General features: G+C 38.6%; 1 protein-coding gene across 2 annotated transcripts in view; it reads right to left on the bottom strand.

Annotated features, from left to right (window-relative positions):
* LOC132110696 (histone acetyltransferase KAT6B-like) overlaps nucleotides 1-13,835 on the bottom strand; it is a 32,668-nt gene that overhangs the window by 9,939 nt on the left and 8,894 nt on the right. For both annotated transcript variants that reach the window (XM_059517527.1, XM_059517526.1), the window contains exons 2-6: nucleotides 5,656-5,764; nucleotides 3,562-3,677; nucleotides 3,291-3,372; nucleotides 1,813-1,945; nucleotides 413-1,311 (exon numbers count right to left, since the gene is read on the bottom strand). In XM_059517527.1, the coding sequence (XP_059373510.1) occupies nucleotides 413-1,311; nucleotides 1,813-1,945; nucleotides 3,291-3,372; nucleotides 3,562-3,677; nucleotides 5,656-5,764 (1,339 nt within the window). The remainder of the gene's footprint in view (nucleotides 1-412; nucleotides 1,312-1,812; nucleotides 1,946-3,290; nucleotides 3,373-3,561; nucleotides 3,678-5,655; nucleotides 5,765-13,835) is intronic.

The following is a 13,835-nucleotide window of genomic DNA, read 5'->3' as shown; positions in this document are numbered from 1 at the left end:
CTCAAACCTCTAATCACAGTTTGTTTCTAGGCAACAGTGACCTCTAAACAAATACTCCATTTGTGCAGAGGTTGAGAGGGAACCAAACCAGGAGCAAGGGTCATTTGAAATGCAAACACTTTACATTAAAGCGCTTGTTACTAAAGGGAAAAAGCATTAATAACTTTGGTTTGAGAGGCAGGTGTGAGCAGCATGAGGACGTGAGCAGAGAGCAGAAATCTAAGGCTTTAGTGGCTTCAGAATTAATAAAAAAAATACTGAAGAAAAAGGTTACAACCAAAAATGCAGATATGCAGTATTAGTTGAAAAACAAAAATCCATGTTATTTGGCTTCGAAATAAGGAAGATGATTAAAACGGTTGAAGATGAAAAAGCCAGTTGTTCGTTTGGAGGTTTAGGCCCCTGTGCTTACCATAGTTTGGGTCTGGTTTTACTCTTCCGTCTGCCAATCTGCCCTTCCCTGGTGTGGTGTTCTCCCTCTTTGGGGAGGCCTTAAACCTAATCCTGCCTAGCAGCTTGTGCTTTCTCAAGAAGGGAGTTCGTTTGAAATGGAGTGCTGACTTAAACGGCCGGCCCCGCTTGGGTGCCCATCCTGAGGCTGAACCGGATAGGGTTGCTAATTTACTACCGAAACCCTTGACAGACTTCTTTCCTTGAAGCTGCAGGGACATTTTGGGTGAGGTGGAAATGTCCTGGCTGCGGCGTGCTCGCTTGGGCGGTGCGTAACTGGGGAGTCCCTTTTGCCGGGACTGTCCCTGAGTGGTAAAGATGTGAGACAGTCCATCAAAGAGTCCCTTTAGCTGGTTGTTGCCTGGGAGACTACTGAGGGACGGGCCGCTAGACTGGGAGGAGGAGCTGTGGGGGGAGTGGGCGGAGGAGGGTGAGGATGACTGGGCGGGGTTCAGCGAGATGGGGCTGTGTCCTTGTGAAGGGGACGGGGTAAGGAGAACACTAGACGGGGCATTTAACCTCACACCTGGCGTCGTCATGCTGGCATGGCATTTCCGATAGCCCCGTTTCCTCTGCCTGTGCTGATTCGAGGAGCCTGACGTCCCACTGTGCAACCGGCGACCCAAGGGTGATGGCGTGAAAAATTTGGAAAGCCCGTCAATGAGACCTTTGGTTTTCTTGTTGATTGGGGGCAACGTAGTGAGGGTGGGTGTGGATGTGAGGGGGTCTGTGAGACTCCTGGCGTCTGTGGTGGGTATAAAGGTGCTTGATGAGGGTGGGGTACAGAAAGTGCTTATGGAACCCCTACCATGCCGTGCTTTTTCAGACAGCTCAATGGATCCCGGACCACCACTGTCAGACCTGTGAAAGCAGACGATGGTTGCATTAAAAACATGAGCCACAAATGAATGAGAATCTCTGTGATCATCTAGACTGTGACTAAGCCTAAGCCTGATTTCACAGTTTCAACAAAACATTTCACTGTGTTTATCAGTGCTCATCAAGCCTTCAGGAAAGATATAATCCCTCAAGTACAGCACATTTAAAAGCTTGCTGACCCAGACTCACCCAGTCCGACTGACAGCATTCCAACTGAGCTTTACTATACAGCCATATGATAAAAATAGACTAGCAAAGAATGCCCCAGGTGAAAGGTACACCATAGAAGCCATGCTAATTTTAAACCTTTTGGATGAGAGGGTGTGAAAACCTACATATACTCTCAAGGCAAGATTGTGAAGGACAAAAATCAGAGTAGGCCATTAAAAAGAGCATTTACAGTTTAGGCAACATACTGATGTGAGACCTGTAACCTTAAGCCTGAAGCATAATGAACAAGATAGATGAAATGAGTTATCGTACACTGTTGGATGTGCTAGATTTTTTCTTGGCCTTCCTGGCTTTGCATATCGCCTTTTGATCTGGGCTGCTGTCTTGTGTAGCAACCGTTTTCCCTCCTGCTCCTTTGGCCTGCATACTTGGCAGATCCACATTCCTGGGGGAGGTCCAGGGAAAAAGAGAGAAAAAGAGAGAGAGACACACAAAAAGTGAGAAGCATTTCAAGGATGGTTCATCATGTCTGGAGCAGTGACACTTTTCAGGTATGTCTTTATAGTGCTGAGCAGAGACAGACAACCCGCTGTGCCTTTCCCTTCATTTCCACTCTCTTTAGAAGAAAAGAAACTGAGCCAAGAAAAACAAACTTTCTACAGGTAACATACCAACAAGGAAACACTGAATAAATGGCTTTGAAGTTGTGTGGGGTGCTCTTTTCCTGACATGGCTTCAGCCTTCTCATCCTCTTTAGAGAGGAAAATAACAAATGAACAAACTGAATGATTAGACCTTTAGTTTATCAAATTTTAAAAGTAATGCTAATTTTGCATTGATGTTTAGTATAGAACCGTAGCTTCAAGATATCTTGTGCAAAAGTATGTGGCACTGGTTCACAAGATAAGCATCAGTGAGAAATTTCACAGTGGCGACCAAATGGAATTTGGAAATGGAAAAGTGATTTTGACAGAGCACAAATAAAAATCTTGATAAATGTTATACTGAAAAAACAAGTAAACAAAAAAATCAATAGCTTTTCAGACAGTTAGACTAATTTATTTGAGGCCTTATATTAGAAATATTTTCTTAGGTCATTATACTGTTTGGCTTTTTCCATACCATTAAAAACGTATTTTGCTGGTCTACTGCAAGTTTGTCATTTTGTCTGCAGTAGACGGTCACATACTCCCACAGGGCCATTCACAGGAAGCGTTCTTACTTTAGAAATTCAGACAGTCATCTTTGGTCTAGCTGTTCTGTGAGTCGCTATGAATAACGGTGTTATTTTTGCTATAATTAATCACACTAAATTAATTGACATCCTTAACATTCAAGTTTTAGTTAAAGCATTTTCTTTCACCCATAACAAAACCCAAATGAAATTTGATGGGATTTCTCATGGCAGAATGTCACCTCCCTCCAGCAGTTTCAGACATTCAGCACTGAAGGCTACTGTAGTGAATTAAGTGAAATGAACTTGTTCTGCTCTGTTGAAATGCTTTATGATGCTGCTTTCTTTTTATCTTGGCACTTACATGCCCATTTCAGACAAACTGCCATTAACTGAAAAGGACAAGCACAGTCATTTGCAAGCCAGAGGCGAAATTATTAACAATGAGAAAGAGACTGGAAAGAGAGGGAGAGGGAGACAGCCACTAAATAGTTCATGACGTAAAGTACATATCATCTTACTATTATGTAACCAGAAGCCTTTGTGTAATGGCACATTTAACAGCTTCACCTTGAGAATAGAAAAATCCACAGAGGCAAACAAAAGCCTAATGTACCTTTTGGCATTCTGGAGAGCGGTGGGTCACAACACTCCATATGGAAACCCCTGTCACAGGAGTCACAGAAGAGCATCTCGTCCTGGATCCACACACACACACAGAGAGAGAGAAACATGTCAGACACGCAAAAAATAAGATGCAATCTACACAACACAAGTAAACAACATCCTGCAGTAAAAGTGTCAGAACACAAGCAGCGCTCTGACACTATAAAAGATGTCAACAGGATCTGGGCCAATGCCATCAGTGCATTTGAAAAGAAACTTACAGCATTCTTCCCCTGAATCTGACAGGAACTGCATGTTTTGCATTCGATGCATTGCCATCGCAGGGCCTTGACATTTGCAGTCAAATCAGCGGAGAACTTCAGGCATGATGGATGGCCTTTGAAGAGAAATGTGGAATAAAACAAACAGGCTTTAGAAAAAGTCTCCAAACACGCTCAATTAAAAGAGCGACATTACCTAATCCTTTAAGTTTGGCAGGAAACACAAAAGCCCTTGCTGAAATATTACAAGATAAATGTTAACAGAGACTTAATCAAGCGGAGAGAGAACATCAAAAAGCAACAAATGAAAGATTCCCCTGACCGTGGATCAGTTAAATATTTACACGTGGCATCAACAATGCGAAAGCCATGCGTGAAGACTTTCCAAATCGGAGTCTAAAAGCACTGTATTATCAAACACTTCTGAGTGGCTAATTAAGGATAATTTGATCTTAACGAGGCAGAAATGGTACGCGCGTACACCGTAATGGCAGTCGATCCGTTATAGTCATGTAAAAGCATGTACTCCTGTCCCTGAGGGCTGCGAACCAGCTGTGGTTTACAGTGGGAGCACATTTTCTATACTTTCATGAACACTTAATGAAAACCACCTCTGCGTTGTTAAGTCAAACTCAGTCATAAAAATGTCACCTGCAGAACAATTCCTTGTGGCATTTCAAAATCACTGTTCAAAACAAATTACAACATAAGAGCAGGTAATTTAACAGGAACATGGCAATTCTGTCTGGAGGAGGGAAAAAATAAATAGTTTAAAAGAAACAAGAAAGCAAACTTGAAGCAGGGGAGAAAAACTGCACACCTTTTAGCTTGAATCCATCTGTGATTGTGTAAAACCCTTGTGCCAATACTTTTACAGAATAGACTATTTTTATAGTAAAAAAACTAACACTATTTTGTTTGCCTTTTTTTTTTTTTTTACAACATTTCTCAAACATTCATCAAGAACTACTCAAGTTTTATCATAACTATATATTCTTTTTTCACATCATACATTTATATATAGCCAATATTCTCAACACTTTAACGTTGATTAGCATAGGGTTCAACAGGGTTTTTTCAATATTTTTCTCCCCTTCTCGACATTTCCTGGGCTGTTTCAAAGATTTATACATCATTCTCATTGCACTCTGACTTATGATGTACCAGTTTTCTTCACTAAAAATGGTGTTTTATGGCCGAAGACAAAAAGGAAACTGACTGAATCTGGGCTGATAATATGAACCCCAAATTAAGTATACTAAACAATAAATTTAGACATGGATAAAACGTAGTCTGCATGTAAAGTTATCCAGGTTTAAACATTTAATGCAAACCCTGGCTAATGAAGATATGTTCTTGGCACACACCCGCTCTGATGAGAGATGATAAAAGACGCACAGATAAATGCAGATGGACAACAAACACTATTGTACATCAGTCCTAAACAAGATACTGAAAGCATATTGTAGTCAAAAATTCTAAATCCATTGTTCAGATTTGTTTTTCTCTGTTTTGAACAGTTATTTAAGCAACATTTTAAAAAGTAGCCTTCGTGTTATTGAAAGACGATACCAATTGAAGGAAGTTAGTGAAATAAAAAAAAAGATAAAAAAACAAACATAACTTTATAGTTGTCCCAAACAACCAAGTTTTGGTTTTCATTCAAATTGTCCAGAAAGTACAGTTTCTGTTTTGGCCAAGCACATTCATTTTGGCACATCACTACCTCTGACAAACTCCCTTCTGGATTTGACTCAATCACATGATCATGTGGTATCAATTGACACTGCTGATAACTGAAATACCATTACTGTACTACAAAAAAAGCAAAACAAAAAAAGAAGGAAAAAAACACATTAAGCTAAAAATGTATTCCTAATATTTCTACACAACCGACAATTATGAGCAGGTGTCCAAAATAAAAATTGCAGGTTTAGTTAAAGCTAAATGGTTAGTTACAAAGTTTGATTCACTTCAACCAATAACATTCCTAGTTGGATGATAACTTGATTTCGGCTATTTGGCACAGACGTTCAGACGATGCACTGGCCATATATAGCCAGTGTTTAGACCGAGTTCAAACATGGGTCTTACCGCTACTCCCACAGTCAGCACAGGACAGCAACTCCTCTGGCCTCTTGTCTCGATTGGACTCCTTTGTGCCCAAACAGAAACTGCATATGGGTATGGGATCAGCACGTGGCTAGAGAGAGAGAGAGAACATGCTTTTAATTGATGTAAACATTCATTTGAATATAAGATTGGGCAATCGAAAACCGGATCCAAATTTCCAATAACCGGGTATTCAATAAGAAACATGCATTTTGATTCTGCTTAAAGATTCCTGCGTTCACATTTTAATGTGATTTAAAACTATTTATTTGCAGGAATGGAAAGAACTTGCGCTGTTTGCGTGCAGCGCACATGAAGTGCAAGCGGGTGCACAGACAACAGCAGTCAGCGGTCGTGGTGTGGGTTCCCGGTATGTGTCCGTTCTAAGACCGTTCAATGTATTTTCACTGTAGAAAAGGTTGTTCCAGACCAAAATTGACTTCTTTCATATACGTCGACCAGTATGCAGAAAACTACATTGTATATCATAAACATTTTTATCTTAAGTGAACGTAAATGGATGAGAAAGAAAACGCATGTACGTTATTTTTAGCGTTGTGTGTCTTTAAACACGCTGCCTGTCATTAATGTTAATCAAAGAACAAAAGAAAATCATTCACAGATATTGACTGAATATATTTAATAACTTTAATCTATATTTTATGAAAAGAAACCTATGCAATGTTTTTTACAATTTTAACTACAGTTTCTGTACCTGAAATTTGGTTCAGTTGTATTTATGCTATTCATTGATTTGTTTGTTCCTATCTTATTGGAATCGAAACTAGGAATGGATAAGAATCGAAATCGATAAGCAGAATCAGAATCGATAAAATTCAAATGATACCCAACCCGATTAGAATATAATTTGCAACTAAGTGGCAACATTGCTTTCAAAAGGTTCTTTAAAAAAGGTTTACAAAGTCTACATGTTTGACAAAACAAAACACTAAAGATGTACTCCAACTAAACCTCCAACAGCTGAAGGAGTGCAGTGCTTTAAATCATATGTACACACACACACACACACACACCAAGGTTTGAAACACAGTATGACTATTATTAAACAAGGCACATGAGTGGCATCGACCATGAGTACAGATTAGAAGATAAAAGATTTGGCATGTGTTTTGATTAGCTTTGTTTGAATATCGGGTGTCAAACTAGACAGGTGGTTACAAACCCAGGGAGCCGGATAGTTATTAAGCATGTGATTATAGAGGACAGATATGCGGTGCCAGAAATAAAGCAGTTTCTGGCAAAGGAAGGGTACCAAACCAAGTCAAATAAATATCAAATTGCTCTGTAGATGTAGTCTACCAATGCTTTAGTACCATGTACCAATATGAAAATAAAGATATTAGTAAGAACAGTACCAGCCTTTCTTCAGTATTGCTGTCTGACTGACTGCTGATCCAACCGATCAGGTCTGTGAATCTGGCATTGCAGTGTAAATACAACCTAATAGTGGTGATGCTTGTCAATTATATCAAATTAAACCAAACCACAATAAAATAAATAAAAATTAATAAAAAAAATAATAAATACAATTAAAAGAAAGGAAAAAACGATTGCTCTCCCTTAGAAAAACTATGCAAATCAATTTCCACAAAAATATTGTTTTTAACATTGATAAGAAATGTTTCTTGAGCACCAAATCAGCATTTTATGAATTCTGAAGGATCATGTGACATGAGTGGAGTAATAGAGAAATCAGCTTTGCCATGACACGAATAAATTAAATTTTTAAATATATTTAAATAGAAAACAGTTCTGATCAAATAAATTCAGCCTTGGTGAGCATAATATAATCAATAGGGATACATGTTATTGTTCTTGCTATAGTATCTAACACTGAACAGTATCGAGCATTCAGGTATCCAAGATCTCTGGAGATCAGGATCAAATCTAGATGCAGAAACCATGAGACCTGATATCACAAACAACAGGAAATTCAACCCAAATGTCTCCTTTGAACTAAGGAGGTGTGCTGCAACGGACTACTGTAATGTTTACATTCTTTTTATAGAAGTCTTCTAAATAGAAGTCTTCTCCAACATCAAACACACATACATGCAATAAATCTGGTACTACTGATGAAGGATAAAGGATGCCCAGCAGGATGTGTGTGCACGTCATCACACACACCCCGCCTTGCCGTATCACCGAGCACTGTGATACACAATGTTGAGCCTGTGTAAATATTAGCAATGGGATGTTATACAACTGTGAGAGGTGTAGACTGTGTCCTCTAAAAGAGGTTAACGCAAGGTGCTGATGCCAAAATAAGATTAGATGGAGCCGAACAGGCTCAGTGAATAGCTCTCGAGAGAAGACTATCTTTCCTCCCAATAAAGCCTGTTGCATGCAGGACTCGTGCAGTGGAGATCAGAAAAAGGTTACACAGAGAAAGTCTGCCACCACACCTTCACATCTCCAAACAGTTGTGTCTAAATCTCTGTACGTATTACGTAAGTCCATTCAAGCCCAAGTCCTTAGATTCAGCATCAGATGCTCAAAAAAAACACAGCATTCTCCTGTGAACAGGAACTGGTAGAACTTGAGAGTAAACAAGCAAGCAATTCGGCTCGATTCTCTCCCAAAAGGCTTGTCAGCAAGAGACCGTGCGTTCTGTTGGGGGATGGTGTATATTAGATGCAGATGGGGCATTAGAAGATGGAGTAAAACTACATCTAGTGGGTATGTTCTCTGTACCATCTCAAGAGAGCCATTCAGGCTGAGCTCCCGCTGTGCCGTGTTGATAAATATTGAGTGTCTGTTCTGGTGAGAAACCTGTTGAGAGTAATGCCAGACTAATTGTTTTATGCAACAGGCAATCAATCAATCCCTAGCCTATTAATCATTTTGGCAGACCATCAGTTTGCAGATGGGTTATTCATAAACATTGTAAGTTTTCATTTAAGTGCCAATTGAAAGGCTCCAATCGATGGCCAGTGAAATATGTATAGCTCTTTATACAAATGATTGTAAGAAATAAATGTGTGCTCAATGTCAATAAAGGGCTTCTCTCCCCGAGGGCAACATAATCACGATACACAACAAAAATCCCACCATGCACATAATGCTTGACCTCATTTGCCTCCAAACAATTCATCTGTATTCACGTACAGGAGGGGAAAAGCACAAGAACTGCTGCCTCATATAAATACAAATAAACCCTCTACTGCAGCTCTACACATCATTCAATAACATTAGTGCTAAATTGATTTCAATGGCAGAATTCCACTGCCTCTCGCTGGATTTCAGCAGCACATGAAACACATTTATTTACTTCACACACATTGTGTGTTGTTCACATGGACAAAGATTGAAAAAAAAAAAAACCCCACTTGGAAGCCTGGGATGTTTGACACTGAGTTACATATGATCGGAATGCAAGCTACTTGATATGTAGAATATCAGCACACTTCTTTTATGACTGCTGCAGTGTTTACACTAGTCTTACTAAACTGGCCACAACTGATCCACAGCAAAGTGACTGAAAAGAATACAGTAACCCACAGCACACTATAGTGTGCTGGATTAACCAGACATTATGCCAGTTACAAATTTTAACCACTTTCTTGACTCATCATTTAATGTTAAATGAAATTGAGACATGTGGCAATGCAGGGCTCCAGACAGACATTTTGCAACCATTTTTTGTCTGCCAGTGCAACTAATTTTTGTGAGCTGTCGCACTGGTGCAACCACCACATTCCCCATCTCATAAGCTCTTCCATTTCTGTTGCATTTGAGAAACATCAAACAGCAAACAAAACAAAAGCTAAACTAAACAGTGCTACATTTAAACTAAACTAAACCGGACTGTGACGCAAACAAACTTGTCCAAGCTCAGAACAGCTTTATTCGGGAGCCAAAGTTGATTTTGCGACACTGTTACTTCACAGATGCAACAATGCTGGAAGATCCAGTGAGAAGCGTTTGAATTCACCACACAATAAGGTTGCTGCGAGATCTAATGAGAATCATTCAAATTCTGCACAGAAATCTGTTATAAATAGTGCTGATATACATCAGGAAACCAGAAGTGGTAACTCTAACTGTAACCATAGTTACATCATTCATTCATTTCAGGATTTGTACAACGTTTTGAGAGAGAAAAATTCAAGCACTTTTCTATGACTTTCAAGCATTTCACAACTACTTCCAGCACTTTAAAGCTCTAAGATGATCCAGTTTGAATGTTATTTTTAATGGGAAGAACAAAATATAGGCTACTTTGTCGTAAACAAACACTTAAGTTAAAAAAAATATTATACAATAACCAGTAGACAGCAGCAGAGGAGCACTTATTGGTCATTCAGTTCTACCCTTTCTCTATATTTTGAAATTATAAAATCACTATTATAAAATATAAAATCATCAAGAAATCAGATTTTGTCAGAATTTTACACTGTGGATGAAGAAAGAAAATCACAAATTTTTCTTAAATTTGCTACTAAATCACACACAATCACTGAAGTTGGTCAGTTCCATATGCTAGAAAAATAATGGTACACTGAAGAAGAGTGGAATTTTAAAATTCCTAGCTATGGTTACATTTTACTGAATGTGCACAAACCTAGCAACAAAACAAGTGTCTCTACTTGCTCAATTTTACTAGGACAAATTCTCATGTCAGTGTAAGCACAAATATGTGCTGGCTGGTGACTACACCATGCTGAATATTGTGACAAATGTGAGATCGGGAATATCTGCAAAAGGAACATTCCACAGATGACAGTATTCCCCTCCAAAATGGGCAATAATAGCGTGTTACCCTGAGACAGGTCTAGTTCACTGAGGGACACAAGCACTTTTACCTGAAGCACCCAGCTCATTAATTAACAATATCCTTCTATTTAAAGTAACAGCACAAAGCACCACCACAAACATACTTTTCTCAATTGTTGTCCACTAAGTGGAGAAAGTGTGCACACCAGGCTGATGATAAAGTTCTGTGCCATGTCTGAATCCGAATTAAAGGCCAGAGAATCCTTCCTGACTGCAGTGGTTGCACTGGGAACAAGCAAGTGCTACAGGTGCAAGGTCTAATGTTTGTGTATAATTTAGCCCCATGCTAGCTACTGAGACTATTCAAAGTGAGAGGCATGTGAAAAATAGAAATTAAATAAATAATAATAATAAATACTTGGCATAATAAATTCTGAACGACAGTTTATCTTAATTAAAAGAAATCTAAAAATAAATCTGGCCTCACTTTATTAAACTCAGGACTAAATGAAAACCAAAAGAAACTACAGTGTGTAGGATGAAATGAATTAGCTTACAAACCAACAGACAACAGATCAATTAAATCTGTGGCTTGTCACTGCTTTGTACGCTTTTAATGAATCCTTCAACATTTGTTATTCAATAAGCCTTTAACATGATGTATTAAAGTTATAACTACATCGTGAGGGTAGTGCATTATTTCAACATCAACACTGTTTTATAAATAATGTCAAAATACTAGTATGCACAAAACTAAATAGCAGAATTATTGTAAATGATTACACACCTGTGTCCTAGTAGTTTCATAAGCTCTAGATAAAAGCACTTTAAGAGGCATAGGCTCTTGGTATAGATTAAAGTCAATAGTATCTCCCATTCACTTTGTTCCTACAGGCCCAGAGACACTAAGCATGCATACTTCAGCATGAAGCCAAAAGCACAGCTTTTCTTATGAAGCTAACGAGTATGAATCTCATTACTAAGGACGTGCAAAACTATATGTTTTCAAAATAAAGAGGATCATTTAGGACATCTTTTCCACACAAACTACCTAAAAACTAAAGGACTGCATGCTAATTTCTCAATTAACACACTAAAAAGACTGAAACTTATCAGTTAGTTGTTGGGCAAGTAGTAAACCTCCATAAACATATGAACTCTGCTTTTCTATAGCTCAAACAGCAGAGCATGGGTTCAATTCCCATTAAATGCATGAACTGAAAGACAAACTAATATAGGCCTAGGATGCTTCGCAAAAAGCATGTGTCAAATGCAAAACTTCAATGCATAACTAACATTAAGGCTATGTGAGCCATTATCTGTTACATACAGATACAGAGTAATGAAAATCAGTAAAAAAAATAAATAAAAATCACTTAAAGCAAACATGGGCTTCTTCCCGCATTAAACGTGACTGCTGTGCCGCTTATCTACATAAGCTTCCTGAGATCTTACCTTGGATAACCACAAGTAGGAGCATATCACTTTTGAATGGTGGCGTGTATGTGGTTATGCCTTGCCTTCATCCCATAACTAGACACAGACAGTAACTGACATGTAAATTGTGTCTCTCTTGGCACGGTTTTTGTTATCCAATCCAGTGACATGCACATCACCATCAACTTTCAAGTGGTTTGAGACCAAATAGAGCCAGAGAGAAAGTAGTAAGATTTTATTTAAGCTTAATGACGTCTCATGCTTCAGTGTGAAAGAGGAATGTAGGACAGATCTGTTCTAACGCTGACCCATGACTCGTCCCATTACATTTTCCAACAGCTCTATTAGCTCACCCAGGCCTCTAAAGCCAAGGAACTTAACGAGGATGGCAAGGCTATTACATTACCATTACTTCATTCAGGTCATTCTGCCTGAGGAACAGCAACATGGCACACACTCAGGTATCGGAGACTCGGGTTAGCTAAGTGACAATTACTCCAGCACTAATTAAGCCATCTCCATGTCTGACCCTCACTAATTATGCATATATGTGGTGGCAGTGGCTTAATGCTTAGGGACTTTGTTAACACACAGCAAACCGGTTCAATGTTAACAAAAATTGATCCAGGTTTCTAAAATTACAGAGATCTCAATCTTGCCCTATCAATAGTGACTTAGAGGAAACCACTTAACCCAAAACAGCAAGTAAAAATCTGAACTCCAGGCTTGATCAGGCCAGCAAAAACAATTCTTGTATTTCCCTCTTGTCCTAGTCCAACTTGGGCTTTAATATGCATCTCAAAAACATTAGCGAGTATGAGTTTCTTCACATAAGCTGGAGGCTTTTTGACACTGCTGTGCAAACAATAATGCTGATTGAACAGTAAAAAATATACTAGATACACCGAAAGAAAGTGGTACTGCTTTGAAAGGAGCATTTAGCAGAAGTCACAGAGGATGGAGATTACATCAACAAACTTCACACTGAGCTGAACAAACGGTCTTAAACTGAAAAGAACAGAAACAAATTTGACCCATGTGGGTTAGCGGACTTAATCATGCATATCAAGTAATTTTCCAACTGCAGGTTCACAGAGGTATTTTTTTCTGCATTTTTGTTCTTCTGTATTCCTACAGCCACATCAGTAAACACTAGTTTACCCTATCAGACCCAAACAACTTTCTAGAAATGCAGAGGAACTTAATACAGAGACTGCCATTAGGTGTGAAGACAGTGAAATGATGTTTGTAACCATTATTAGCAAAGCCACAACTAGGAACATCAACTTGTGACTAACCAGTGGAAAAATGCAAATGCAAAAATGTCTTTGGTGATATACCGCTTAAACACCAATCAGAAATGTAATCCTTTTAGCAGCAAACATTGATTAAATATTAAATATTGCAAATCTGTGTTGTTACATGTACATAAAATGTTTATAGAAAATAAATAAATAAATAAATAGAAAGCACTATGGTGGGTAAAAGGAACAAAAAGAAATTGAATGAATCATTAATTTGATGAACCTAAACAGCAAGGTCTGTTAATAGATTCATCTAAGTAAAACAAATGATTACAAGAACACCTCCTCCTCCCGGTTAGGAATCCCCCCTCTGTGGTTTCAACTGGACTATTTGATTAATCTTATGTTATTCATATACATTTGGTCACTAAACTAAAATTTTATGGCAACATTCTGCCGTTTCTTAGGCAGACTCACTCAAGTAAAAAAATGCACAGCTAAGACCATAATGAAATTTCTAGAAAGTGAGCAAATTGCATCAGCCACAGCTGGTAAACAGCAGTCTAGTACTGTTTCAACACCATTACTGAAGAACAGATGTAATCAGCAAAGCTTTAACAGATCTTCATTGAATTACTGTATTTTAAACTAAGCAAGAGTTACAAGAACGTCAAAAAGAGTGGCCAGCCATGAGATCTAATACACACCTTCAATGCAAAATCGAATGCTGCCAGCTAATGGGAC

Source organism: Carassius carassius, chromosome 30 (genome assembly GCF_963082965.1).
Source record: "Carassius carassius chromosome 30, fCarCar2.1, whole genome shotgun sequence".
In the NCBI taxonomy this organism is placed as follows: Eukaryota; Metazoa; Chordata; class Actinopteri; order Cypriniformes; family Cyprinidae; genus Carassius; species Carassius carassius.
The sequence above is the reverse complement of the archived record's forward strand: the minus strand, read 5'-3'. Positions and strand labels throughout refer to the sequence as shown.